This window comes from Canis lupus, chromosome 35 (assembly GCF_048164855.1).
Source record: "Canis lupus baileyi chromosome 35, mCanLup2.hap1, whole genome shotgun sequence".
Lineage (NCBI taxonomy): Eukaryota > Metazoa > Chordata > Mammalia > Carnivora > Canidae > Canis > Canis lupus.
The window spans coordinates 4,565,361-4,592,754 of record NC_132872.1 but is presented as its reverse complement, the minus strand read 5'-3'; the positions used below and the strand labels follow the sequence as shown (position 1 = coordinate 4,592,754).

Sequence of the window (27,394 nt, the reverse complement as noted above, 5' to 3'; positions counted from 1 at the left end):
GCAGAGACAATCACGCCACATAAGGAGCCAAAAGTTGGGTCTCGTGCAATGGCAGTGTCTGAGGGCCTGTCAGGATGAAAAACACAATCAAATCTGCTTTTAAAAAAAAAAAAAAAAGATTTATTTATTCATGAGAGATGCAGAGAGAGGCAGAGACACAGGCAGAGATAGAAGCTGTAGGGAGCCTGATGCAGGACTTGAACCCAGGACCCTGGGATCACACCCTGAGCTGAAGGCAGATGCTCAACCACTGAGCCACCCAGGTGCCCCAAATCTATTTTTTTTTATAAGACAATACACACACATGGTCAAAATGTCCATTGGTACTCTAAGTCATAACAACAACAAGAAAAATCAGGCCTCTGCTCCACCCCGGCCACCCCCAATTTCCACTTCCTTGAGTGAGTCATCTTCAACTCTTGCCGCTATTTCTTCTGGTGTTTCTTTTCTCCCATGTTTCTAAACAGCCTTACGTAACTACTATTTTATTCTTTTCAGGAATTACTTCCTAATTTCTCTAGATGGAACCTGCGCTTTTAGCTGTCAAATCCCCCGCCCTCCACGAGCCCTTCCCCTAACCCCTAATAATTATATCACCATTTTTGTGTCAACGTATAGTGTTTTTTCATCGTAACTTTGCTCACTGCCAAGCTACAGGGTCTATTACAATTAAATTTCTTGAACTTTCCCTTTTCTCTGGAGTTAATAACTGCCATACTTTGGGTTTTCTTACTTTTTAAAGAACCTCGACTCCTTAGGAGAACTATAAGCTTCTCAACAATGGTCAAGCACATCGCATAACTAATGCGTCACTTGCTTTTATTTTTCCCTCCGTTGGGAATATCCTTCCTGGAATACTCTGTCCTCCTCCAGTCTACACTAGATGCTAAGCTTGGTGCATGGTGGTCCTTCCTCATCCCCAGGGCATTTCCTGGGATCTGTTGCCATTTTGGCTGAACACAGCCTCTTCCAGTGGTTTCTTAAGAATGAGTGCATAGAAGGTTACAACTTTCAAACCTGGCATTTCTGAGTGTCAATATTCTGACTTTACACTCAGGAATGGAATTCTAAATGGAAAATTTTCTTTCTTTGGCATTTTGAGGGCATCGTTTCATAGAATTTGAAGGCGATGGGGCTGGGATCCAGGCTACTGAGAGATACAAAGATACAATGCCACGCTGATCCTTTATCTCTCACATGCTGCGTGTGTGTGTGTGTGTGTGTGTGTGTGTGTGTGTGTGTCTCTATTACTTTTAAACTCGTAGAATTTTCCCTTTATCTCTGACGGTCTAAAATGTCATGATGATTTGCCTTCGTGCAGTGCCTTCTTTGATCACTCACCATATTGGATCTTTGGTAATAGGTCTTCTCATTGCTGGCAACGCCTCTCTTTAATTCTTAGGAATTTGTGTGTTTTGACAATTCGCTCTCTGCTGTGTCTTTTTTTTTTTTTTAATGTTCTTTTTATGGAACTCTTGTGAGTTGGATATTAGCCCAACTAGATGACCTTCTACATTTCTTTTCTCACTTATTTTCCTCTTCCCTATTTTTGTTCTCTACAGGAGCTTTCCTTGTTTTATCTTCCAGTTTATTGAAGTTACCATTTTGACTATCACCAACTTCAAAAACCTCTTTCTTTTTCGGCTCTTCAAAGCTGTTTTGAATAATATCCTCTTCTTGTTTAATGGAAGTAATACCTTATCTCTAAGGGAAGATAAAATTTCCTTAACGTGTTCTGTTTTCTGTGGTGTGTATTTCTACTTGGTTCCTTTTTTTATTCTTTTTGTCTCTTTCATAACGGAGGCTTCCCTTAAGCATCTGATGATCCTTCACTGGTTTCTCATATGTGAAGAAATAAAAAGATCCAGGCACACAGGTGGGGCCTTGTCAATGTGTGGGACCTTCCAGTAAAGTGATTGGGTAAAAACCCTCAACTATCAATATCTGTGGATCTTCTCTCTTGAGATGATCCGTTTCTATAAAGGAGACTCTTGCTGCTTTGGTGGTGGTGTTGGGGACACGGAAATTACACCTGTCTACCAGCAACCCTCCAGTTTTCAGCTCTACTCTACAACCTAGGTTTTGAAAGTGCTTGATACCTTCAATTCCTCAGTCATTTAGGAACTCTCCAGCACAAGCTGACTTCTTTTCCTTGTTGTCCATTCCCCGAACTACAGGCACAGCACAACACAAGATGCTTTAAACCCAAGCCAGCCAATCATCTATTCACTTTCCATTGTTCATCAGCCTGCTGACATCTCTCTGCTGCTGCTTATAATTTTATAATTTTCATTTTCTTTTTATAAAAACACATTTTAAAGATGGTCATTAAAAAAAAAAAAAAAGCCACAACAGAAAATACAGAAAATAACAAGTGTTGGCGAGGAGAAACTAGAATCCCTGTGCACTGTTGGTAGGAATGCAAACTGGTGCAGCTACTGTGGAAAATAGTATGGAGGGTCCTCAAAAAATAAAAAATAGAGCTACCCTATGACCTAGCAGTTCCACTTCTGGGTATAAAGTCCAAGGAACTGAAAACAAGCACTTGAGTACGGTTCATGGCAGCATTATTCAGAATAGACAAAAGGGGGAAGCCACCAAGCGCCCATTAACAGACAAACACAAAAAACAAAATGTGGTACATATGTAAAACGGAATATTATTCAGCCTTAAAAAGGAAGGAAATTCTGACACACGACACAGTGAATGAACCCAGAAGACATGCTGAATGAAGTAAGCCAGGCACAAAAGGACAAATACTACTTGACTCTACTTTTTTAGGAGGTGCGCAGAATAGTCAAATTCATGGAGACAGAAAATAGAATGGTGGTTGCTGGGGTAGGAGGAGGGAGGATGAGGAATATTGTTATTGTGTAAAGAGTTTCAGGTTCATAAGGTGAAAAAAGTTTGGGAAAATGGGTGGTGGTAATGGTTGCACAAGAGGGTGAATGCACTTAATGCCACTGAACTGGACACTTAAGCATGGTTAAAATGGCCAAGTTTACGCCATGTACATTTTACACAGTAAAAAAAAAAAAAATCAATGAGTCTTTTCCTGATTTATTTCTAATTCTATTTTGTTTCGAATATCTTTAAGTTTTTCCCTTGCCAAACACTACATTGCCTATAACACAAGAGCTTTATGTTAAGTATTAAAACCAAGAAATAGACATTTGAAAAAAAATGACATTCAGACCAAAGTCACTCCTCTATTTAAAAATTTTCCAATGGGGGTACCTGGGTGGCTTAGTGGTTGAGCATCTGCTTTTGGCTCAGGTTGTGATCCTGGGGTCCCGGGATCGAGTCCCACATCGGGCTCCCCGCAGGGAGCCTGCTTCTCCCTCTGCCTGTGTCCCTGCCTCTCTCTCTGTGTCTCTCTGTGAATAAATACATAAAATCTTTTAAAAAAATAAAAAATTTCCAATGGCTTTTCACTGTATAAAAGTATAAGCATAAAATCTAATCACAAGGCCCTGCGAGACCTGGTCCCTGCCTATTTCTGCTCCGCTCCATCCTTGCCCACTTAGTTCCTGCCACATACGCTTTCTCTCTGGGCCAGGAAATAAGATGAACATAGCAGGTTCTCCACCCAGGAGTGCTCCCGGTGCCAGATGACAGGGGTATGCAACCTGCCAGAGTGTGCACAGTCAGTGCCACAAAAGAGGCTTGCATGGAGGACTGTGGGAGTGTGGTGGAGAGGGAGGAGCTCTGTAGGTGTGTGCTGCTAGCTGAGCAGGGAATCCCTGGAAGTGCCACCTTCCAGTATGGCACTCTGTCACAGGGAGCTGGGCCCAGGGACTGAGAGGGCTGGGTTCCTTCTGGCAGCCCATCAGGGACCCCATGGTAGGATGGGCTAAGAGAGAGGCCCCATGAACCAGGGAGGATCCCAGGCCACAGTGGTGCAAGGGCAGGCTGGCAGGGCCCTGGGGCTCCCTCTACTTCTCTGAACCTCTCTGCACAGACAGCTCCAGTTTAACCAGAGCAGTTCTCCTTAGCTACTTCTGCTTAATCCATTCCACAGTGAAGTTCTTGCACAAGCTGTTCAGGGATTTTAGGTCAGGGCCCCAAGGGACACAGGATAGAGAGAGAGAGAGAGAGAGAGAGAAAAAAAACAATTGGCAAGACAATTGGCAAGACCCTCAGATGAGGTCCTCTTGCGAGCAAGCTTATGCATGTGGTGCTTCTCTGGGTGTTTGCTGGTGGCGTGTTAGGGGCAGGAGGATACCAAAGGGGTTTGAGTCCGAGTTCAAAATACACATTTAAAGCACATTTAGACTTTCCAGTCTAAGCCACTGAAATTTCTTTTCTGAAGAAGCATCTGGAAAAAAGGGAGGGAAAAGCTGCCCAGTTATTTAGCAAAAATGAAACTCAAACTTTCCTCCCCCCCCCCCCGCCCCTCCTGTCAATGTCCCTTTCAACTATGTGATCCTCAAAGATCCATGGGACTGGGGCCTAGTCCTGGCACCCAGCATGTTCATTCCCAGAGGAGGCCAATGCCACGAATGGCAGCTATAGTCACCAACTAGAAGGCAAGGCACCTCCTGCTCCCCAGAGCCCGTGAACAGGGTCAGGGAAACCTGCTTTGGCCTGGCCAATCCCTGGCTGGTGGAGGGGGATGCGAAGCCAGTCCATTTCATGGACTATTATAAGAGAAGCTCAAGGGGGGAGCTACTGGGAGCTCTCTGTAGCCCAAATAGGGCTTCTCCCCCCACCCCTAGAACATTCCTAATTGAAGGAGGATGGTGAACGGGCCATCTACATAAAACTTGGGCATCTGCTCTTTTCTTGTCATAGAGAACTGGAAGAAATGAAAAAAGTGCCATCATTAGATAAAAGCTCCCGTTACTAATCTGGGTCAAGGAGTCTGTAGGCAGTACTCTCCCCTGCCTCAGTGTAGGTACGAGGTGCAGAGGCCATCCAGCTCAGAGAATGCGAGCCTGAGCAGCTGTGAAAAGTGGGTGGATGTGCTGGCACCAGCGTGACCCTACATAAGGCCTTTATTGCTGGAAGCAAGTCAGCTGTAGTCACCTCTGGGCCTGAGGGGAAAGGGTAGGAATGGGTGGTGTTGGTCCCGTGGGAAGATCATCTTCAGGTGGGCACAGGAAGGCTCTAGAAACTTGTCGTGTCCCTAGAGAGTCCACTTGAGCCAAGAAAAGCTTAGCTCCTTCCACCGCCACCACTCACCTGCTCAGGGAGGCCCCAGACCCTGCGAACTCCTGCAACACTGCCTGCCTGTCTGCCAACACTGGAGCCCACCACAGCCTTGAACAGGTCGCGGGTTCTTGTCCTGGAGGAGGAGAGGAGCCAGGCCATTCTAAGTGCAGAAGGAACGGGCTTGCCTGGGGCCAGGGGCTCCTGGCTCTCAGCTCGCTGCAGGACGCAAGCATGAGAGCGGTGTTTATTCCAAAGCCGGTTTCTGTTTTAAGAGCCTCACAGCTGGGGCCAGGGCCAGGGTCCCATTTCCAAGGTTGGTATTTTTTCCTTCCTCTTGCTGGACAAGGAGAAGTGGAAAAAACCGATGCTGCTTTGGCCCTTAGCTTCTTTTGAACTGATTTTGCTGCCCCTGGCAGGGGCTGCCACCAGGGTGCAAGCCACTATTGCCGGCCATGGCAGAGAATTCTCGGCTCTGACTGCCCAGCTGGGTCATCTGAGGGGAAGAGTCATGGCACAAAGGAAACCCTGACCGGCACGAGTCACCAAGGCCTGCTCTAAGGCAAAGACCCCTAACAGCCCTCAGGGCTCAGGCCACTGCTACTCCTGACCCCTGGCCACAAGTTGATAGTGCTTATTTACAAAACCCAGAAAATATCCCGAAGTCCGTGCTAAATGCCAACACTGCCAATTCTCAGTTAGCTCCCTGTTGCAAAAGGTGATCCTTGTAGTTTTATTTCTATTTGTCTACAGGATGTGTCATACATCAGCCTTATCCTCCTAATTCCGTCCTTTCAAAAACACTCCCCACATACTGTTAGGTGAACAGGATAGACATCCTAGCAATATGCACGGCTGGTGGAAGCAAGAGAGGAACAAATCCAAGACGCTCCATCCTTCCCTTCTCCACCATGTCCCCAGGACCACTCACTCCCTCTGCAGAAAGTCTCTTCCCCCATCCAGCCCTCACCTCCCTACCTCCTGCACTTATGGTATTATCTAAAGTGACTACATCTTTAAAACCAGCAGACACTTATCTGATCACAATACAGACTGTTGAAAATCAGTCCTGTCTCAGAAAATCTGGGGCAACTAATCACCATTACATCACCTTTCATATTTCTTTCTGCCCTACAGCAAGCACAGTGACCATATTTTCCATAAAATCAGGACACATTATCTGACAGGAGATTTATGGGCAGCCTCCAGGTGCAAGAAGTAGTCGGTGTTCTAAAAGTTTCAACATTAAAATACTGGAGCTCCAAGGGTATTTGGATGACTTTACTGGAAAAAATGAGAATATTGTAAGTCAGAATGGCTCACAACAATCTGGGATGACAGCACCTATACTATTAACACAGGTTACACTTCTGTTTATTCCAGGCACATTTGGCATAATTCCTTTTTAGACTTTGTGTTACTCAAGAGGAGGATCTAGACATTACACCTCTTTTGAAGTTTTCTCCATGCCCACCGTGGCTACTAAATCCACTACTGAGTGGATGGTTGACTAATTTCTCTTCTCTTCCAGCTCATGTGTCATCTCAGAGACACCTTTCTTGATTTCCCAAACAAAGGCATGCTGTTGCACTCTCATGGCACTGTGTGTTCTTCCTTCATGGTCTCATCACAGTTTGCAGTTCATTCTATGTATGGTTATTCTTATCTGTCTCAGCACTAGCCTGTATCTGCCTATGGAAAGAACTATAATGGTTTGGTTCCCCAATGAATCACCAACTTGGCATCCTGCTTGGTACACAGTAGGGAATCCATGGGTATTTTTAAATTAATGACACAGTCTCTCTGGTAGGTCCCAGGACGCCATAGTTCTCCTTTGCATCAACATTCTTATTAATGACTTAAATGAAGATGACAAGTCTGCTCAGGAGAACTGAAGTTGGCATCAATATGGTGGCACATAACATGTTAGCTCACAGAATCAACCTTCTAAAGGAACAAAGGTCCAAATAAAAAGAAATGAAAAGAGAACAAGTCATGGGAAGGTTCTAAATCCTCAACTAGACAAAATCAGAGGTGGGGGCAGCTTCCATGTAACAGGAGCAGGCAAGAGTCTCCTATCTAAACATTATTCGCCTTCAAGCCACGTTACCACAGCACGGTGTCCAAGTGAGGAGAAGGCTGTCCTGTTCCACCTAACCAACACTAACAGAATGCTTCCAGGTACAAGTGCCTCATGTTAATAGGACATTGATGACAGGGCTCATGGATCTATGAGGTGATCAATGCCCAGCTGGCACCTTGCAGGTACTCAACAGATACTTATTGAGGGAACATAAGGATTCATTGATAGAAGTAGTTATACTTAGCCTGACTCAAAACACTTAAAACACACTAAAACTGACTTAAAACACTTAAAACACATCAAAAGACGGGTATTAATATAGAAGGGTCTTTAATATATACAGAGCTCTTGTATAAAAGACTCTCTATGTTGTGTAGGTCCAACATACAGAGAGGTAGATTTTTGGATCATACAAGGAGGGATAACGGTGCCTAAATAAGGAAAGGGACCAAGTGTAACATTGTGGATCCCCATCCACATAAGTGTCCATAAGGAGGCTAGAGAACCATCTGGCTGGGATGTCATCAAGGGGTGCCTTCTGACCCAAATCCCAGTTTTCTAAGAATTTAGCAGAACTGAATACATTAAGGTGAGAGAGAACACGAAAGAAATATTCCATTTACACTATAAATAAGCTTCGTCCTACAAATACAGACCTTGGAATGATATGTTTTATGAAGAGTTTCATAAATTTACTCCCAAGGCTGTCTGGATCTAGTATGTTTTCAGGAGGTATTTCCTCAACCTTTCCAGTTTCTTATACTGAACTTTTCACATTTTCAGTTTCTCTTTTACTCAATTTTGGCAATTCCTATTTTATTAGAAAACAAAATCTGTTTCTTTCAAGATTTTCAAATGTATTATCAAAGTTGAACATGAAAATCTCATTTTTGTCAACTCCAGATCAGTGGTCAGAGTCTCATTTCTAAATTTTGTATTTTTCGTTGGTTGGCCTGGTTGGGTTTGGCTATTTCTTATTTCCAAGACTGGTCCTTAAATGTATTAATTAATATCATTTTCCTACTTTATAATGAAGTTATTTCTCCTCTTATAAATATCCTGCTTCTGCTTTCCTTTGGTTTGTTCTATTCTTTGATTTTGTGAGTTGAAAACTTGGTTTGTTCATTTTTAGTATTTTTTGTTCAACAGTAGAAGTATTAAAGGCTACATGTCCTCTGATATTGGCTTTAGCCTCTTATAAACTAACCACTCAAAAAGTAAGATTGTTTTCATATCCAGTAGCTATTACCAGTTAGAAAAAGTATACACACAGTCACACTTCATCCAGGAATAAACTTAGGAAGTGCAACGTTCCCATATGATGAAAGTTTTAAAAGTTTCTAAACAACTTATGAGAAGTTTAAAATAAACACTGAAAACTCTGCCCTTGGATTAAAAGTAATCAGTGAGATTACACTATTAGATATGGAAATGTTAAAAAGCTACAATAATTAAAACCATTCTGGTTCTGAAACAAGAATATACATATTGGTTAATAAAACAGTCCAGAAAATCCTAAAATAAATTCTATACGTGAGACCAGTATATGATAAAAGTGGCTTTAGATGAATGGGAGAAATAAAGATTATTAAACATGGATCATTTGGGGGAAAAATCATATTTAGGATCCCTATCTCACACTATACACAGAAACATCCATTTTGTTTGAAATATTAAAAGTAAAAGAAATACAGATATAATCTTAGAGATTCCAAGCTTGACACCAATGGCAGAAACCATAAAGATATGTGACCTCATAAATTTAGAACTTTGTACAGAAGTAAAATTCTTTTTTTCAAAAGTAAAATTCTAACCAAAATTAAAAGGCATCAAACTAAAAATATTGAAATTATACACAGAATATAAAGGTGAGGTTTTTAACATGCAAAATGTCTTTAAGACTAAATAAAAAGAACACATAAATGAAAAAGCAAAGGATATGAACAAGAAGTTCATGAGACAGCCAGATATACAAAAAATGTTTCATTTAAAAGTGATGACAAATGTAAAATAAAATGTGATACCTTTCATTAGAGCATGCTAACTTAATAGTTAAAGTGATTACTAGCACTTATGGGAGTAGGGGGAAAATAAAAATTCTTAAGTGGTGCGATGTGAGGGTAACAATTTGAGCTTCATTTTTCTTACCTATAAAATTAGCATAGTAATGCTGATCTTATACAGCTATCTTCACAATTTGGAAATAGCTATCAAAAGACTTAAAAAGATTCACTAGGTCTAATATCTGTCTTAGGAATTACCAAAGATGTCCATGATGATAAAATTTAAGTTCTTTAAAAGATTAAATATTAGAAACCCAAGGCCGAATATAGTTTATTTAAAATACTTAAAAACAATAAGATAAAATACTCAACATTATTAAAAATTATAATCTTGAGGCATAAAAGAAAACACTCATTAAATAAGAAGTAAAAAGGGAGCTTACAAACCATAGTTTAATATGTATACTATATTTATAACCATATACTTTCTTCCTATCATAAAAAACTCAGAAGTTTTTTTTTTACAAAAAAATGTAAAAGCTGTTATCTCTAGTGGTGGATTATTTGCTTTTCCATGTTTTCTGTATTTCCAATTTTCATCTTTATGATGAATGTATTATACTTTCTTGAAAAGCACCAAAACCAAAAAAAAAAAAAAAAAGAAAAAGGAAAAGCACCAAAACAGGTGAAAAACTAACTTAGTGAGGTTCAAATTATGCAAATTTGCTAGGAGCACGCTTTCACGAAAGTAAATTAAGAAAGGGACTTGCTGTGACTAGAAGCCCCCACAGAAAGGAAAACTGAGAGGATGGCATGTCCTACTTGAAGAAAATTCGGCTGAAATGGGCGTGGGTGGTGACCAACTGGAATAAGATGAAAGGGGCTGCGGCTGCAGCCGAGCAAGCAGCAGGCTCCGGGGAAGGCCCTGGCCCCGGGGCTGAGGCTTGCACACGGGTGCTTGGAACGGTGTCCTCATTCCCTAGCTGGAGCCCCGCAGGACGGCTGAGGCGACTTCAAAGGACAACAGAGTCCATGTGCCACTCGCCCAGCAGACAGCCCCTGCCTCTGCCCAGAGAACCTCGCAACGGTTAACTCATCCTGCAAGGACTGGAGTCCGTGCTTAACTGCAAGCCCTGAAAGAAACACTGACCGGCAGGCCCGGCCAAGTCCCTTCTGGTTTAACTGGTTTCAACCTTTGAGCTGGAGTCTGCAGCCGGGCAGAGCCGCCGCCGTCCCCAGCCGAGTCCCCAGCCGGGGCCGCCGGGGCCCTTGGCAGAGTCCCGGGCCTGAGCTGCATCCACAGAGCGGCCCAGATCCAGGGCAGGGAAAAGCAAGGAGAGGCTGGGCGCCAGCCTCCTCCCAGCTGTTTTCAATAAGGCTCCACTTCTGAGGTTGCTGGCAGACCTCTGGAAAGATCTGAACCAACCTCACATAATGTTTTCCATCAAGCCCACAATGAAGTGATATTCTCTTAACTCATGAACTGCACACGAAACCTTTTTCTTGTCACTCCTCAGCTCCTCTCCTAAGCAACCTACAGACAGGTCAGGCCAGGGTTACGATGCTTCTGTAGGGTCACTGGAGACCAGAGCAGAGGCCTTCCAAGGCAGTTACCACTCCTACTCCTGCTACACGGGACGAAGGGGATGGACACCTGGCCCCACTCGCACACATCACTACATTTGATCCCCCCAGGCGCCCTGGAAGGTCAGTAGTACTATGTTAAGTTTACAGGTAAGACAACTGAAAGTCAGAGCAGCTTAATTTATTAGTATAAGATACCCAAATTCATGCTTTTTCCACTATAGCCTTTCAGGGAGTAATAGGACCACAGGCAAGAAAGTTCCAGACATCAAAAAACTATTCCAATACCACCTAGGCTTCTGATAAGATTTTTCATCAGCGCCCCCCACCCACCCAGGGAATATTCTTGAGAGCATAATTAAGCACCACATCTTATTTCATGACTGAATAAATTAATGACTCCTGGAACAGCCTAAGATGGATCCCACCTTCTCTGTGAGGTCTTGGGAATGCTTCTTGCCTATAGCGTTGGTCACATATTTTATAGTATTTTATACTCTGGCCAGAGAGCATAGGGTTTTGTTCAGTAACTGGTGTTTGCTCATTCATCACTCAACAAAGGCTTATGGAGAAACCTTCCCAGGTACCGTGCCAGACATTTGTAGGAGATGCAAAGACAATGAAGGACCAGTCTCCACTCAGGGAGTACCTACTTTTACAAGGGGAATAGAGAGGACAGAGTCAACATAGCAAGTCTTACACAAGTTATGTGCAAGTCACATGTGTGCACATGGTGTCACTTCAATCAGGCTGCATCAACGCAAAGAACAAGAACACAGTCTTCAGTGTTTCATGTCTCACAGGTCCTAGTACAGCATGTGCTGCATGCCTAGGTCAGTACAGAAGACATGGAACCAAAAAAAGAAAAAAAAAGAAGACATGGACCCTACCTGAGGAAGCCCCCTATCTGCTGCGTGGAAGGCAGTGTCCACCCCTAAGGGCTCCTTGTCTGGGACCCAATGAAGACATATTGACAAATATGCTCTGAATAAGGAGATGATTCCAATGGAAAGATGAAAATTAGTGGATATGCAGGGCAAGATCTGATGTGTGGAGAGGAAAAGAGAAAAAGAAGAACAAATTGTAATTCAAGACTTGAGCCTGTGTGGTTGGAGGAATCTCTGAGCTTGAAACTACGAGAGCTATCCCAGCCCTCTCTAGTCAGCATCTGACACCAGGACACAGAAGCCAGCACCAGGAGGTGAAGCCAGAGGACAGATGCAGACTGGGGCCCCGGGAAGGAGTCTGGCTTGGAGAGCAGTTTGGCAGACATAGGGAGAACCAGACAGTAAGCTGAGGCAGGAAGACGCTGGTGGGAGGGCATGTAAGCAGACAATCCGAGTGTGCATGTCGCAGATCAAGGAGCAGATGGGCCATGGAAACTGGTGCTCTCTCTCATCCCTTACTGATGGCAGTGCAAGCCAAAGGCTAGCCTTTCAGAAAGTACTGGAATTTAAAAGCGCCCCAGCCTTTTTTCCACTAATCCCCCTACTGTAAACTAACCAAACCCAAGAAAATAATATTAAACATGGAACTGAAGGCTTCATATACCAAGATGTTCACCAGAATCCAATCTATAAAAGGAAATATTAAAAATCATCTAAATAACCACCGGTGGAGGAATGACTCAGTACATAGCAGTATATCAAATTTAATGGAATAGCATTAAAACTATGTTAACAGCGGTTTGAAAGATGAGATGTTGGGTGGAAAAAAAAAAAACTATTTTGGCAGGATACAAAATAGTATGAATGATTTTAATTATGACTACAGGTTATTAATGATTTATTATATGACTGTATGAAGCAAATGCACTTTAAACAATGCCACAATATGGGAGGTTAGTATCCTTATTTTATAGATAGGAAAGGGACTTCGAGAGTAAGTAGGCAAATTACCCAAGGTCACAGCTAGTAAAGGACAGGCCTGAATTCAAAATCAAGTCTGACCCCTGCCCCTATGAATACTACAGTTATCCCTATGTTGACAACAAAAAGAAATCCTCAGCTTAGCAAAGAAACACAAGAACCATCAAACAAATTATAATAGTGACTCTATAGCAAGGGGGAACTGTGATGGCTTTAACCTTTTTTTTCCTACTTCTGCTTTTCTTTTCTTTTTTTTAAAGGCTTTCTTTCTTTTTTTTTTAATTTTTTTATTTATGATAGTCACAGAGAGAGAGAGAGAAAGGCAGAGACACAGGCAGAGGGAGAAGCAGGCTCCATGCACCGGGAGCCCGACGTGGGATTCGATCCCGGGTCTCCAGGATCGCGCTCTGGGCCAAAGGCAGGCGCTAAACCGCTGCGCCACCCAGGGATCCCCTACTTCTGCTTCTCTAAGTTTTCTTAAGCATATTGCATTTTTTACTTTAAAACATTCTTAGAGCAAGACTTTTAGGGCCCTGTTACGGCAGACCAGTGATCCCGATCCTATTACTGGTATAAGTCCTATCATTTGATTAGGCAACTACTATGTGCTGGCACACTCCATGGTGTGAGGTAGGGATTACTATTCCCAGCTCATCTACGACATTTAGAAAACATAGTAGAAGAAATTCACTCCCAGATCTCTTGGCTGCAAAGCCCGTATTCTTTCTACACTTCCCACAACCCCACTGCACAGAGGTTCTTGGTGCCCTGCCCTGACGTTTTATGACCATGGGAGTCTTGGCAAGTATGTTTACAAGCACCAGGCTGGCCAGTGCTCTCCGAAGAAGTAGTCAAGGTAAACCAGGCCTCCCGGAGGAGCCAATGAACCTTTGGCCACAGCTGGAGTCCTGTCTACTTATCGCAGCTTCTACTCCTGAAACTTGGGAAAGGTCATGGCTCTCACCTGGCTCAGGGCCACAAAGGAGATGAGGGAGGGAGGGAGGGAGGGAGGGAGGGAGGGAGGGAGGGAGGTAAGTAAACAAACAAACAGGTGAAGGTCTGAGCCACTTTGGGAAAAGCCAGTTTGAGTTCTGGGGAGGAGAGGATCACAGGGCAGAGGACCGTGACAGAGCCAGGGTCTTCTACTCTTCTGCCCAAATCTTTCATCATCTTTCACCACCTTTAAAATCTAGATCATTCCCCTTATTTACACACAGATAAATACATACATATCCACAGATACACGCCATCTGGAGAGCTCCCACCACTTATCCTGTGGTGGCGTCTCCTGAGCAACTGGTTTAAGTTTTTAAGGACAAAATGGTTCTTGTACCCGATCATGATCTTTAGGAAGGTTATATATAGTCAGATCGCTAGCCCATCTTTAGCAACTATACACACTGTACAGCACTCACTTCTGTGTGCTATTCTTACCCCATTTTTTCCCTTTACTCTTTTCCGATCCCTCACCCCCTCCATCCCAGTAGAGGATCCTAACCATTATAAAACTTAATCTTATGTGGGGGTAATAGCACCCGGGGGGGGGGGGTGTGAAATTGGGGTTGGGGAGGAGGGGCAAAAATCTTTCTTTTTAGGTATGAAGCATATGCTTAGATGCTCTCATCTGCTAATGTACTAAATATATATACGCATGTACATAAGCAAATACAGAGTATAGTAATATAGAGCCACTAATCTATGAGTCGATCATGTGCTTGAGCAGCCCATCAGTTAAGAGAATACCTTCTGGATCGTCAGATGTATCATTCCCACAAGGCAGGTGACGCCTCCTCTTCCACTGTTTTGGCCACTCCCACACGCTCCCAAATGTGCAGCAAAGCCCGCAGCTGTGACCTTTGCTTCCAATGGTCCCCCTTTGGTGGTTTATAGAATAACCTGTAGGGGATGTGGATGTATTCAGATGCAGATTTCTCGGTCTTACCCCAGTGGGTCTAGGGTGGGAGCCTTCAAGCACCCCAGTGGGTTCTGATGGACCCCTTGTAAGAGCAACTCTACAGTATCTCTACTAATGACTCAGGCCCCTAGGTGTCCAGATTTCATCCCATAAATAGCCATACCCTGGCTGCTGAAAATGCAGGGGTAGAAATGGGGTGTGGGCTCATTTGATTTTGTTATAAAAGAGCTTTGCCCCAGGTAAGTCAGTAGTCAAGTGCCAGTGCTCGTGTTATGTGTGTGGGGCTGACTGGCACTAGGTCATTATGTTCATGACTTCCAGAAACCAGTGTCTCCTCTCTTCTTCCTGGACGTAACCTTGGCAGGTCACCCTGCCCTCTGGCATTCTGTGAGGTGGCATCTGTCCCTGAGAAGCCTGGCTGTGGGGGCTGCAGGCCAGGGAACCAGTCCCCACAGCCTCAACTTCCCCTCACTGCTCACGGATGATGCAAGCCCCGCATGACAGGCTGTGGAAAGTATGTTCAGGAGCTTGGCTCCTCTCAGCCTAATGCCTTTTAAATCAGGATCCAGATTTGATTTGCTTTTCCTTGTCTTCCAGGTCCTTTTTTTTTTTTTTTTTTAACTCCCCTGTCAGGCGTCCCAGGGTTTGGGGATGGGTGAGCCAAATCCTTCACACTTCACAGGCAACCCTGCCTCCCGAGCCTGTGCCTGCCCATCTCAAATGCCAGCATGCAATAGGCCCCACCCTGCTCCCGCTGTCATTGGCCCGTCCTACACCCTGCTGGAGTCTTCTGAGAGGGATGGGCCCGCATCTCTTAGGAGTTGCTCAGGGACCCCATGTGCCAGCAGATGAAAGAAAACGAGCGGCCTGTTTCAACCTCACCACCACTCAGACAACTCTGCCAAGGCACAGGTGTCCAGTCACTGTCACCTCCCTTTCAGGTCACACGGCTCTTGAGCAGAGGTGGAAGACAGAGATTCAACTTGAAGGAGCCTTCGAGTCTGACATGCAACATCGACACTCACTTCCTACCTTCTCAGCACGTCAGAGTTCAACGGTACGTGGTGTGGGTGTAGACGGGTGGATTTGAAGCCTTGGCTATTTGAGAATGTGAATCCGTTACATGTAGGGAAACTCCTTTAGGTCCTCTCTGTCATATTTTTATCCCAGGTCTACCAGACATCCTCCCCGTAATGAATGTTTGGTCATGTGATTTAACCAGCCACGGGAGTCGGCCTTCCTAAGTGTCATAGCTTCATGGAGCACGGGGCACACTCATGAAACCACTAGGTCTCTACCCTAAAACCTCATTTAAATTTTATTTTTATAGCAGGAAGAGGCACTGGAGTCATCTGATCTGAGCTCCTCATTCATGGATGAGAAAAATGAAATCCCAGGGGCCGGAGAGAGTTAGAAGCAAACACCCAGGCCCCTGACTGCCAGCCCAGCCCTCCTACTGTCACACTAGTCCTAAGAAAAACCAGTTCCCTATGACAACCAGCAAATTTCCAAGCAAAGATGCTTGTGAAGGATGGCATCTGAGCATCACCAGGCTGACCACAGTGGCCCAATGTATTTAAATCTATCCTTGTTAGCTACAATCTATCCAGGCCTTACTAAAAACCTACCATGGGCAGGGCACCATCCTAGAAGTTCTGGAGAGCGCAAAAATGAGTAAGAAATCGCTCTCAAGGGAGCTCTCTCATTCTAGTGACAAGCATAGAAAAAACAAAAAAAACAAAAAAAAACAGCACATAAAGCCAAAGATATACAGTGTCAGAAGACCTCAGGTGACTCAGAGGGAGGAGGCCATAACGGGCAAGAAGCAGGATGGGCTCCCCGAGAGAAGCAGAAGAGAGTCTGGATAGCCCTCTTACAGATTTGGGGTCCAGATTCTAGCAGAAAGATGACATGTCAGAGGCAAAGCCCAGGACCCGCTCAGGGACAGGGGGCCCAGGTCCCAGGGCAGTCAGGAAGAGCCCTGGACTGGCCCCGTATAGTGGAGAACAATGAACGTCGGGAAGGGAGTCCGTACTCTAAACCTGAAAGCTTCTGGGTGGAGAAGTGCTCAGAGAAGAACCTCACAGTAGATGAAGCCTGGAAGGGGCTGAGTGGGGAGCACTGGGAGCCCTGGCAGGTTAGCCCAGCCCTGGGGGTGGGAGCCATTCTTCAGCTCTACCACCCAATAGCGGATGGGCTGATGTAACTCAGGGAAGGTGATTGGAAACTTGACCAACTTTGGTTCAGGTTGTGATCCCGGGGTCCTGGGGTCAACTCCCATATCAGGCTCCCCACAGGGAGCCTGCTTCTTCCTCTGCCTATGTCTCTAGCTCTCTTTCTGTGTCTCTCATGAATAAATAAAAATAAAATCTTTAAAAAAAAATAAACTTGACCAATTCTTCAATTCAGGTCTCCCTGAGAGCATCATGTTCTGGGATTCACTGGGCCTTCATTCATACATTTCATTCCATTTAACTCTGCTTACTTTTCCCCAGCTGCTTAGAAACAGGAGCTGAAGTAACTAGCACTTTCTACCCTCTAACAAACCCAGAACGGCTTTGTGCACTATAAAATGCTATACAAATGTATGGCACATTATGGAAAAATAAGAAGTTTCACTGATGGATGAATGGGTAAGGAAAATATTATTCAGCTATTAAAAAAAGGGAAATCCTGTTATTTGCAAAAACATGAATAAAACCTGAGCGTATTATGCTAAGTGAAGTCAGACAGAGAAAGACAAATACCATATCATCTCATTAATACGTAGAATCTAAAAACGAGCTCATAGGAACAGACGTGGTTGCCAGAGGCAGGGAGTAGAAGCTAGGCGAAATGGGTGAAGGCATTCAAAAGTGCAAACTTCCGGTTATAAAATAAGTAAGTCGGGATCCCTGGGTGGCGCAGCGGTTTGGCGCCTGCCTTTGGCCCAGGGCGCGATCTTGGAGACCCAAGATCGAATCCCACATCGGGCTCCCAGTGCTTGGAGCCTGCTTCTCCCTCTGCCTATGTCTCTGCCTCTCTCTCTCTCTGTGACTATCATAAATAAATAAAAATTAAAAATAAAATAAAATAAGTAAGTCATGGGATGTAATGTACAGCTGGGTGACCACAGTTAATAATACCATATTGCAGGCACCTGGGTGGCTTAGTCAGTTAAGCATCCAACTCTTTTTTCCTTTTCCTTTTTTTTTTTTTTTAAGATTTTATTTATTTACTCATGAGACCGAAAGAGAGAGAGAAAGAGAGAGGTAGAGTCACAGGCAGAGGGAGAAGCAGGCTTCATGCAGGGAGCCCGATGTGGGACTTGATCCCGGGACTCCAGGATCACACCCTGGGCCTGAGCTCAGCCCAGAAGGCAGGGGCTAAACAGCTGAGCCACCCAGGGATCCCCGCATCCAACTCTTGATCACAGTTCAGGTCTTGATCTCAGGGTCATGAATTCAAGCTTGGCATCCATGTTTTGCATGGATCTTACTTTAAAATAATAATAATAATATATTGTATATTTGAAAGTTGTTAAGAGAGTAGATCTTAAAAGTTCTAATCACAAGAAAAACAATCTTGTAACTATGTATGGTGATGGATGTTAACTAATCTTACTCTAGTGATCATTTGCAGGGTATACAGATATTGAATCATTATATTGTGCACCTGAAACTAATATGTTATATGTCGTTATATCTCAATTTAAAAAATAAGACATGATCATGGGGTACCTGGGTGGTTCAGTCGGATGAGAGTCTAACTCTTGATTGTGACTGCAGGGTTGTGAGATCAAGCCCCATGTCGGGCTCCACACTCAGCACAGAGTCTGCTTGAGACTCTGTCTCCCTCTGCCCCTCCCCCTGTTTGCATATGTGTGCTCTCTCTTCTCTCTCTCAAATTAATGAATAAATCTTAAAAAAAAAAAAAGACATGATCAGAACAAAATACAAAGAAAACTCCAACACCAAGATGTTGGAACTGAATAAAATAATAAAATGTTAAAGATGGAAACAACTGTCAAGACTGTTTGGTTCAACTCCCCACCTGCTTTGTAGATCCCAAATACTACAGAAGCTCACAAATGAGAGTCCAGCCTCCTTGAAAATTTCCCGTTCTAAACTAATACAGTGGCTGGCTTATAGTAAAGTGCTCAATAAACATTTTTAAGTGAACCAAATCCAAACACTCTGAAGGGTACCATAAATAAAAGTAGAACATTAATGACATAACAGATTAAAATTCAGAAAATCCACAGGCTGAACAAATCATCTTTCTTTCCTACACACCTACCAGGACCTGGGATTTGGGTATGTATTTAAAAAACTGACATACAGTCACCTGGGTGGTTCAGTCTGTTAAATGGCTGCCTTCAACTCAGGTCATGATCCCAGGGTCCTGGGATCGAGTCTTGGGTTGGGCTTCCTTCTTCTTGGGGAGTCTGTTTCTCACTCTGACTCTTTCCTCATTTGTCCTCTCTCTCTCTCCTCCCCTCAAATAAATAAATAAATAAATAAATAAATAAATAAATAAATAAATATTTTTTTAAGAATTAAAAAAATTGGCATATGAAATAGGAAGCACACACAATAGTATATAAATCATAAAGCTTCAGATTGCAAAGGGCCTTAATGGACATCTAACTTGTGATCTGATACAAGGGAATCTGAGACTCAGGGAGGTTGAGTGGTTTGTTGAAAGTTTTAAGGCAACTTCAGAGAAATGAGAACCTAAGTCCAGTGTTCTTTCCAAACATGTTATGTTAATCATCTAATTAAATTCTAAATTGTAGAGTGCAGAATACAACTCTTCTAGAACGTGGCAATGGAAAAGAACACAGTGAGCGGAAAGAGGCTTCAGAGAAGAGAAAAAGTCTAATTTTCTGTAACCAAAATTGATAACCCATTAGTTGCAAGACTGTTGATGATGGGGATCACATTCTCTTTTTCTGTGTAGTCCCAGTTTCTAGGGCACAGAGAAAACTCATGTTAGCCAATTTTTAAGGAAGCATCATCTTAATTATTAAAGTTAGAAGGAAATTGCATATTATAAGAAATGTGAGCATCTCAGGTCCTGCAGAAACTGTATCTATGCCAGACCATACTGATACCTCCCATGCCCCTGCTCTCATTCTAGTAACAAATCTCTCTTTCCCATGCCAAACCTGGAACTTCATACCTCCTCCCTTGGGCCACCATGAGCATATAGTTAGAGTAAGGAGAGCCTAATTTGGTCTCTCTCTCATTGCTCATCTTGCCACAGAACTCTGTTTCCATTTCAAGGCAGATAGTCATAATAACTGGAAAAAAGTAGTAGGTGCCTAAAAGCCTCCTTAGTAAGGAGACAGATGCATCCAGAAAGCATCAGCCTTCTTTTTACTCCCTAATAGGTAAAGTATCGATGTGAAATTAAAAAAAAAAAAATACACACACACACACAGACACTTAGGGGCTACTGGGTGGTGCAGCCGACTGAGCATTCAATTCTTGGTTTCAGCTCAGGACGTGATCTCAGGGTTGTGAGATCAAGCCCTCTGTTGTGCTCCGCACTCAGGGCAGAGTCTGCTTGAGATACTCTCCCCTTCTCCCTCTATCCTCCCCCCACTCATGCTTGCTAGGCATGCATGCTCTAATAAATATTTAAAAATATGGGCAGCCCAGATGGCAGGGCAGCCCAGATGGCTCAGCGGTTTAGTGCCTGCCTTCAGCCCAGGGCCTGATCCTGGAGACCTGGGATTGAGTCCCATGTCAGGCTCCCTGCATAGAGTCTGCTTCTCCCTCTGCCTGTGTCTCTGCCTCTCTCTCTCTGTCTCTCAGGAATAAATAAATAAAATCTTTAAAAAAATAAAATAAAAATAAATAAATCTTTAAAAATAAATTTTAAAAATACACTTAACCTATAACAAAAAAAATGTCTATTGACATGGTTCCAAGTACTTTCCCAGTTTTAGGTAATGATTATGTAGATGCTTTTACGCAGTAGGATCAGAGTGTGCACGGGGTCCTTGCTCTCCATCTCTTTCCATTTTGCATCATTCATACTCATTTCCATTGATGGATGTAGCTCCCCAAAATGACAAGATTATGCAATATCTGCCATGTTGACGTGTTTATTTAGTCATCTCCTTTTGAGCACAGACTAGCTCCTTTTTTTGTTTAGATAGTGCTCTGAACATCTCTGTACCAACTAATTTTTCCTTCCCCATTAATGAGTTAGAATATGGTGTCAAAAGCAGATTCTTGGCAAAACATATCAATGGTTTGATTGTTCCTGTAATATTCTGTTGGTCTGAGCCTCAGAAAGGCTGAGGCAAGTGGTGCTCCCAACAAAGGAAACCTTCACTTGTCTCCTCATAGGTCAACAGTGAGCTCCTGGCATCTTGCACGTTGCTGGTTTTCAGGTACACACATACTTTAACTTCTGTTTAATCGCTCCCACTGCTGTGCAATGTGTTTTGATGCAGTGCTGTATATTTTTCCACATCCAGACTTTGCCTATGTTTTTTTTGACATAAACTGAGTGTTCATCTTTGACTATTTATCAAATGGAATCTGGACACCAACTCAGACAGATATATCAAGCCAATTTTATTGTGTTTTTTAGAAACTGCAGAAGTCTTCCCTATCTATTGTTTAAAACTTCAAGCAATGTGCATAAAGTAAAATGTGAAAGTTGAGGGCAAAAAGTTTCTTTTCCCTCCCTGCAACAGTATCACTCTCCAGATATAACCACTGAAGTCATCTCTCTATTCTTATCATTCTTTTTTTTTTTTTAAAGATTTTATTTATTTACTCAGGAGAGACACACAGAGAGAGGCAGAGACACAGGCAGAGGGAGAAGCAGGCTCCATGCAGGGAGCCCGATGTGAGACTCAATCCTAGGCCCCCAGGATCACACCCTGGGCCGAAGGCGGTGCTAAACCTCTGAGCCACCTCGGCTGCCCTATTCCTATCACTCTTATCTGTAATTCTAGCTAGAACATCGTGTCTATTTCTGGGTTTAGAGATTTAGATGGCGGATTCCCACTACGAGTGATGAGTTTCGATGACTTACACTGCCTCCCCCTCGCCAGTCCTATGTTCATTGGTAGGTCTTCTATTGGACATTGATGGCAAGATCACGAATTCAAATGCGTACAGAGTCTGGGCAGGACACCCAGCTACAGGCAGTAGGTGGAGTCAAGGAGGGTCATGGCCCTCCCTGCCTACCTTTTCCTCTCCCGTTAGCAATATGAACATGGCTAGGGAAAAGGCAGCAGACAACTTGTCTGTGTATTGGGGGATGACTAGGAATGGGGAGGACCATAGCAACCTGGCAGAGATGCCCTCAGATGCAGGCAGCAGCACCCACTGCCCAACTGCTGCCACGTGGAAGGACTGACAAGTCTTACTTTGTGAGCAAAGCCATTCAGAAATAAGTTCTGGTGTGTCAGCTTTCCATTTGCAAATCTTAGCTCAAATTTTTTAAGAATACCACTGGCCAAACACAAAAGGTCTATGTGCTGTATATGGCCGATCAGTTGACCATTTTGACCTCTGTCATTAGTTTTAAATCACGTACTCGAACATGTTATTTGATCCATCTGTTTTAGATGGTATCTCCTCACTTTGCACTCTGTAAGTGTAAGATGAGGACATTAGTGTCCTTAGAGTTTTCTCGTTCCCTCTTTTCCCGTCTCTACCTTCCATTCACCATTCCTTTACTTTTGGCTTTCCAGAGCTTACAGTTTACTTTCTGTTCTGTAACTATAACTAACACTTTTGAATTTGTCTATGGGTTGATTTTAGAAACAGGACAATCTTAAAAAAAAATTTTTTTTTAATTATTTGAAAGAGAGAGAGAGCGAGCACGTGCATGAGCAGGAGGAGGGGCAGAGGGAGAAGCAGGGAGCAGCCCAATGTGGGGCTCGATCCCAGGACCCTGGGATCATGACCTGAGCCAAAGGCAGATGCTGAACTGACTGAGACACCCAGGTATCCCTGCAGGACAATTTTCTTGATGACATTATATTGTATAAATATTTTCTTCAAACATCTGGTGGTGGGCAGCCCGGGTGGCTCCGCGGTTTAGCATGCCCAGGGCATGATCCTGGAGACCCGGGATCGAGTCCCACTCGGGCTCCCTGCGTGGAGCCTGCTTCTCCCTCTGCCTGGGTCTCGGCCTCTCTCTCTCTCTCTCTCTCTCTCTCTCTGTCTCTCATGAATAAATAAGTAAATCTTAACAACAACAACAAAAAAACATCTGGTGGTCTTGAATTAACTATAATCTATAATAATTGAAGAACTAGTTCCCAAATGTAGGTAGCTGGTGTGGGTTCTCCACCTCTTGGGTTAAGTCCTGTCTCCCTGAATGAAGGGCCCAACCGCACGCTCAGGGCACCTGAGCAGGACACACCTACTGGCAGGCTTCACTTAGAACATCTGGGCCTGGAGCAACTAGACAGACAGCATATCCAACCATTTCACCTGCTGGCAAAGTAAAAAGACATTCTTCTGAAATACTAACATCCATAGAAAGAGCTTTAGTTTTCTCCATATGGATATATTTTTAAAAGATTTTATTTATTTATTCATGAGAGACAGAGAGAGAGAGAGAGAGAGAGGCAGAGACACAGGCAGAGGGAGAAGCAGGCTCCATGCAGGGAGCCCGAGTGGGACTCGATTCCGGGTCCCCAGGATCAGGCCCTGGGCTGAAGGCGGCGCTAAACTGCTGAGCCACCGGGGCTGCCCTCCATATGGATATTAAGTAAACATCCTTTAACCACCCTGACCTCTGTCCTACAGCCCACTCCTAGTCTCCACATGCTTCTACCTCACATATGAGGCTCTCACTCCTGCCAAAGCCTCACCCCTCAGATGCAGTGGCAGGCAGTGCTGACATAGCCTTCCATGCAACCTCGAGAAAAAAAATCTCTCACCCCTCACATCCCCTCCCCTGTTCTCAGTACAGCTCTGAACTAATTCTCTTTGCAATTCCCTATATGTTCATTTCAATGGCATATCTGGAGGGAGGAGAACCAAAAAAGTCTGTTTAGTCTGACATTTTGAACCAGAAGTGGCCACCTGCTGACAACTGTGGTGGCTCCAGCAACACATGTCATTTCCCATTCTCCTGCTTCTCCCGTGAATACCATAGGAACTCTGTAACACCTAGGCAGACCACCACCAGCCTCCTCGCCATGAGAATTCCTGAGCCCCCTGGAAAGGACAGCTAGGGAAACTTTGGGAGCACATTCAAGTTAGCTAGATACCAAGATCATCATTCTTCAAAGAAAGTGGAAGACAACGATTCTTTCATCAGAGATTACATATTCCTTTGAATGAATCTTATGCCCTAAGTAAATGCTCAAGAATTTAATATCTTATTTCTATTATAAATGGATCAACTATTTTTGGGGGGGATCAACTATTTTTAATATATCTTCTGGCTGTAGTCAATGGTTTTTGGAACTGACTTAAATATGAGTGGTCTCGATCAGCCGTCCAACAGGGATGACAGAAATGTTCCATAATCTGCAGCTTCATGTGGATACGGAGCACTTAAAATGTGAATGGTGTGGCTAAGGAACTGAATCTTAAATTTTATTTAATTTTAATCTTAACCTAAATTGAAATAGCTACATGTAGCTAATGGCTATTCTACTAGATAATACAGCTTTAGACCTCGAGGCAACTCATTCTCACTGAGGACAATGAACAGTAACTGATAAAACTGTAAACTGATAAAAGTAAAAAATGAGTCATACATGTAAGTACTATAGGAATCTAGAGAAGGAATTCATCCAGAGAATGGAGGGTTAGAAAGTTCATGGTTTTTTTTGTTTTGTTTTGTTTTTTATGATAGTCACACAGAGAGAGAGAAAGAGGCAGAGACACAGGCAGAGGGAAAAGCAGGCTCCAGGCACCGGGAGCCCGATGTGGGATTCGATCCCGGGTCTCCAGGATCGCGCCCTGGGCCAAAGACAGGCGCCAAACCGCTGTGCCACCCAGGGATCCCCAGAAAGTTTATGTTTAGATCTATGTGTCAGTGTGAAAAATAAATGCCAAAAGATGTGAAGCAAAAAAGACCAAGTTGCAGATTAGTATACATACATGGGTCCATCTGTATATATAAAAGCAAATGCAGATACACACTTCTATTTGCAAAGAACATTTCTGGAAGGATACATGAAGTTGACAGTGGTTACCTCTGGAGAGAAGCAGCACAGGTCAAGGCAAGGAACTTGTTTACGTTGTTTGAATTTTTATTTTACAGATAGTTAAACATTTAAATCATTTTTTTCTCTATAACAAAATTACTTTAGATAATTCACAAATAATACATTTTTAAAAGGCCAAAGCAGACAACTCTTTCCTGTGGTTATTACTCACGAATGATCTTATATGATTATTGGAAATATTCCACATCCTAGGACCATGGCTCTTCTGTACTCTAATAAAATGCTTTTAAAAAGAAAGCATCCTTAAGGAGAGTAGCATGGAGGAGGCAAAATTTAATTTGGACTCCTATGCTGGATGAGATGGAGAGGAGGAGAAAGGGCATTCTTGATAAAGGCACAAGAGGAAGGGTGTGGATGTGTGGGTAAACAGTGAGGGCTCTAAAGGGCCAGAGATTGGATGGGATAAGGGGAGATAAGACCAAATCCCAATGAACTTGACTGGCAAGAGGTCTAAAGCCTTAGACCCTACCATCTTGGTTCTTGGGGGCACCCATCAGGTGACAGGCATCATGCTACTCCTAGGGCACAGTGATGAATAAGAAACAGTCACTGAGTTCAAGAAACCAGATGAGACATGTGACAGGAATGGCATCACCTAGTGTGAAAAATACAAGATGTGGGGGCGTCTGCCTTCAGCTAAGATCATGATCCCAGAGTCCTGGTTTCGAGCCCCACATTGGGCTCCTTGCTCTGTGGGGAGTCTGCTCCTCCCTCTCTCCCTGCTTGTGTTCTATCTCTGTCTCTCAAATAAATAAAATCTTAAAAAAAAAAAGAAAGAAAGAAAGAAATACAAGATTTGGACCCAAAAGTACTGCCTCCATCACTTACTGATATAACATTAACAAGTTTTGTAATCATTCTGAGCGCCCAGTTCCTCTATAAAAAAAAAATGGGAGCACTTGGGTGGCTCAGTGGTTGAGCATCTGCCTTTGGCTCAGGTCGTGGTCCCATGGATCTGGGATCGAGTCCCACATTGGGCTCCCTTGGGGGAGCCTGCTTCTCCCTCTGCCTGTGTCCCTACCCCACTCTCTGTGTCTCTCATGAATAAACAAATAAAATCTTTTTTTAAAAAAAATGGGGATAAGGCTACCTTACCACGGGGATGAAATGACTAAGTTTACATGCCTGACCCCAGAGGGCCCCAACAATGCCACTAGTCTGCCTATCACACCCTGCCCCCATTCCAAACCCCAGATCGACAGGAGATAAAATGCTTATTTACCCTTTCTCCTCAAAAAGTGAAACCAGAACAAAGTCCCCGTTCTGTGTCCTGTGGGCTGGGTGAGCGGGGCTAGGGCTGGCTGCACTAGGAGGAGGCAGCCAGGAGAGCCAGAGGCGCTGGACAGCCAGGAGCTGATGGCAAAGGCCTCTAGGCAGCGCTCAAGGGCCTCCTGCAAGGCTGGGGGACATTAAGCAGGGGGTGGGACAGTCAGATCCGCACTGCAGGAAGAACAAACTGGAGGCACAGAGTCAGGAGGCAGGAAACAGGTTTCCCACACCACTGCAAACCCTCCCTCAGTCTCTCTAAACTCCCACAGCACCAGCAATTTGTTGAACTATTCCAAGCCTCTAATTCTACACTGTCCTATCCTACTGTGGTACATACACACATTTTTTTTTTTTTCTCCCAAACTCCCATCAAGAGTTCAGGAGGCACAGGACAAAGCAGATCCTTTACTCGAATTTCTCAAAGTAACCGAGCGCTTCTGAGTTAGCAGTGACCTCACCGGGCAGAGGTCAGTGTGGGATGGACACGATCACTGGCTAAGACAGAAACTGGGGACTTACGTGCTCGGGGGTCAGGTCTTCTCTGTTCCCGTCCTCCACCCTCTGCAACTTAAATATAAACATGCCTTGATGAGGTGGGGTTGGCCCTTCATTGCGAAGCAGCTTCAGTCAACTCGGAGACCCGGGTCTAGATGGAAGCCTCATTTGGGCTGGAATTCTCAGGAAACACTAGGAAGCATCGGCTCATTCGATTCAGCGCGGGCAGCCAGGGCCGCTCACCATGTTTGCTTTCTCTGATGAGAATGAATTCCAGGGCAGAGGGGAGGAAGTCTCCAGTAATTTCAATATATTTCTCCACCATCTTGCCCCTTTCATATTTGACTCCGTGTTGGGGGAAGCGGCCTATGGGCACTTCAGCCGCCCCTACAGTAATAGAGCTGGAAGAGTCTCCGTCAGCCCCTGGCGTGGTGCAGCCTTGGTTATCTGCGCAAGGAGCCCCCACCCTGGGGCTCAGCCAGGCTCAACAGTGATGACACAGTGGAGCATATTCCTCTTCTCACCCTAGCGGCATCCTGCACGACAGAGTCCCACATCTGAGTTTTGTCCACTGTCTTCTTTCCCCAAGCAAACAGCTGCCCCCAACCACCCTGCTCGGGCCTAGCAGGCCTTCTGGCAGGAAGAGGCCCACACAGGCATGGAGTGGGTTTGGGTCCATTTGGCAGACAATTCTGAGATCCCTGCTACTCAGAACATGGGGGATGGTGTGGCTCCAGTGGGCACATCCTTTAGGCAGACAGATCCTGGCTGTGAGGTGGGGATATAGCCCGATGAAGGAGCCAGGGCTTCTAGAATGTGGGC

At 44.1% G+C, this 27,394-nt stretch overlaps 1 protein-coding gene across 4 annotated transcripts in view; it reads right to left on the bottom strand.

Moving 5' to 3' along the window:
- Positions 1-27,394, bottom strand: part of MYLK (myosin light chain kinase) — a 203,680-nt gene that overhangs the window by 142,256 nt on the left and 34,030 nt on the right. The window contains exon 1 of one of the 4 annotated variants that reach the window (XM_072811850.1): positions 14,433-14,471. The exons of the other annotated variants lie outside the window; for them this stretch is intronic. Coding sequence (XP_072667951.1) covers positions 14,433-14,456 — 24 coding nt within the window. The 5' untranslated portion in view covers positions 14,457-14,471. Of the gene's footprint in view, positions 1-14,432; positions 14,472-27,394 lie in introns of those variants that run through there. 4 annotated transcript variants of the gene reach the window in all.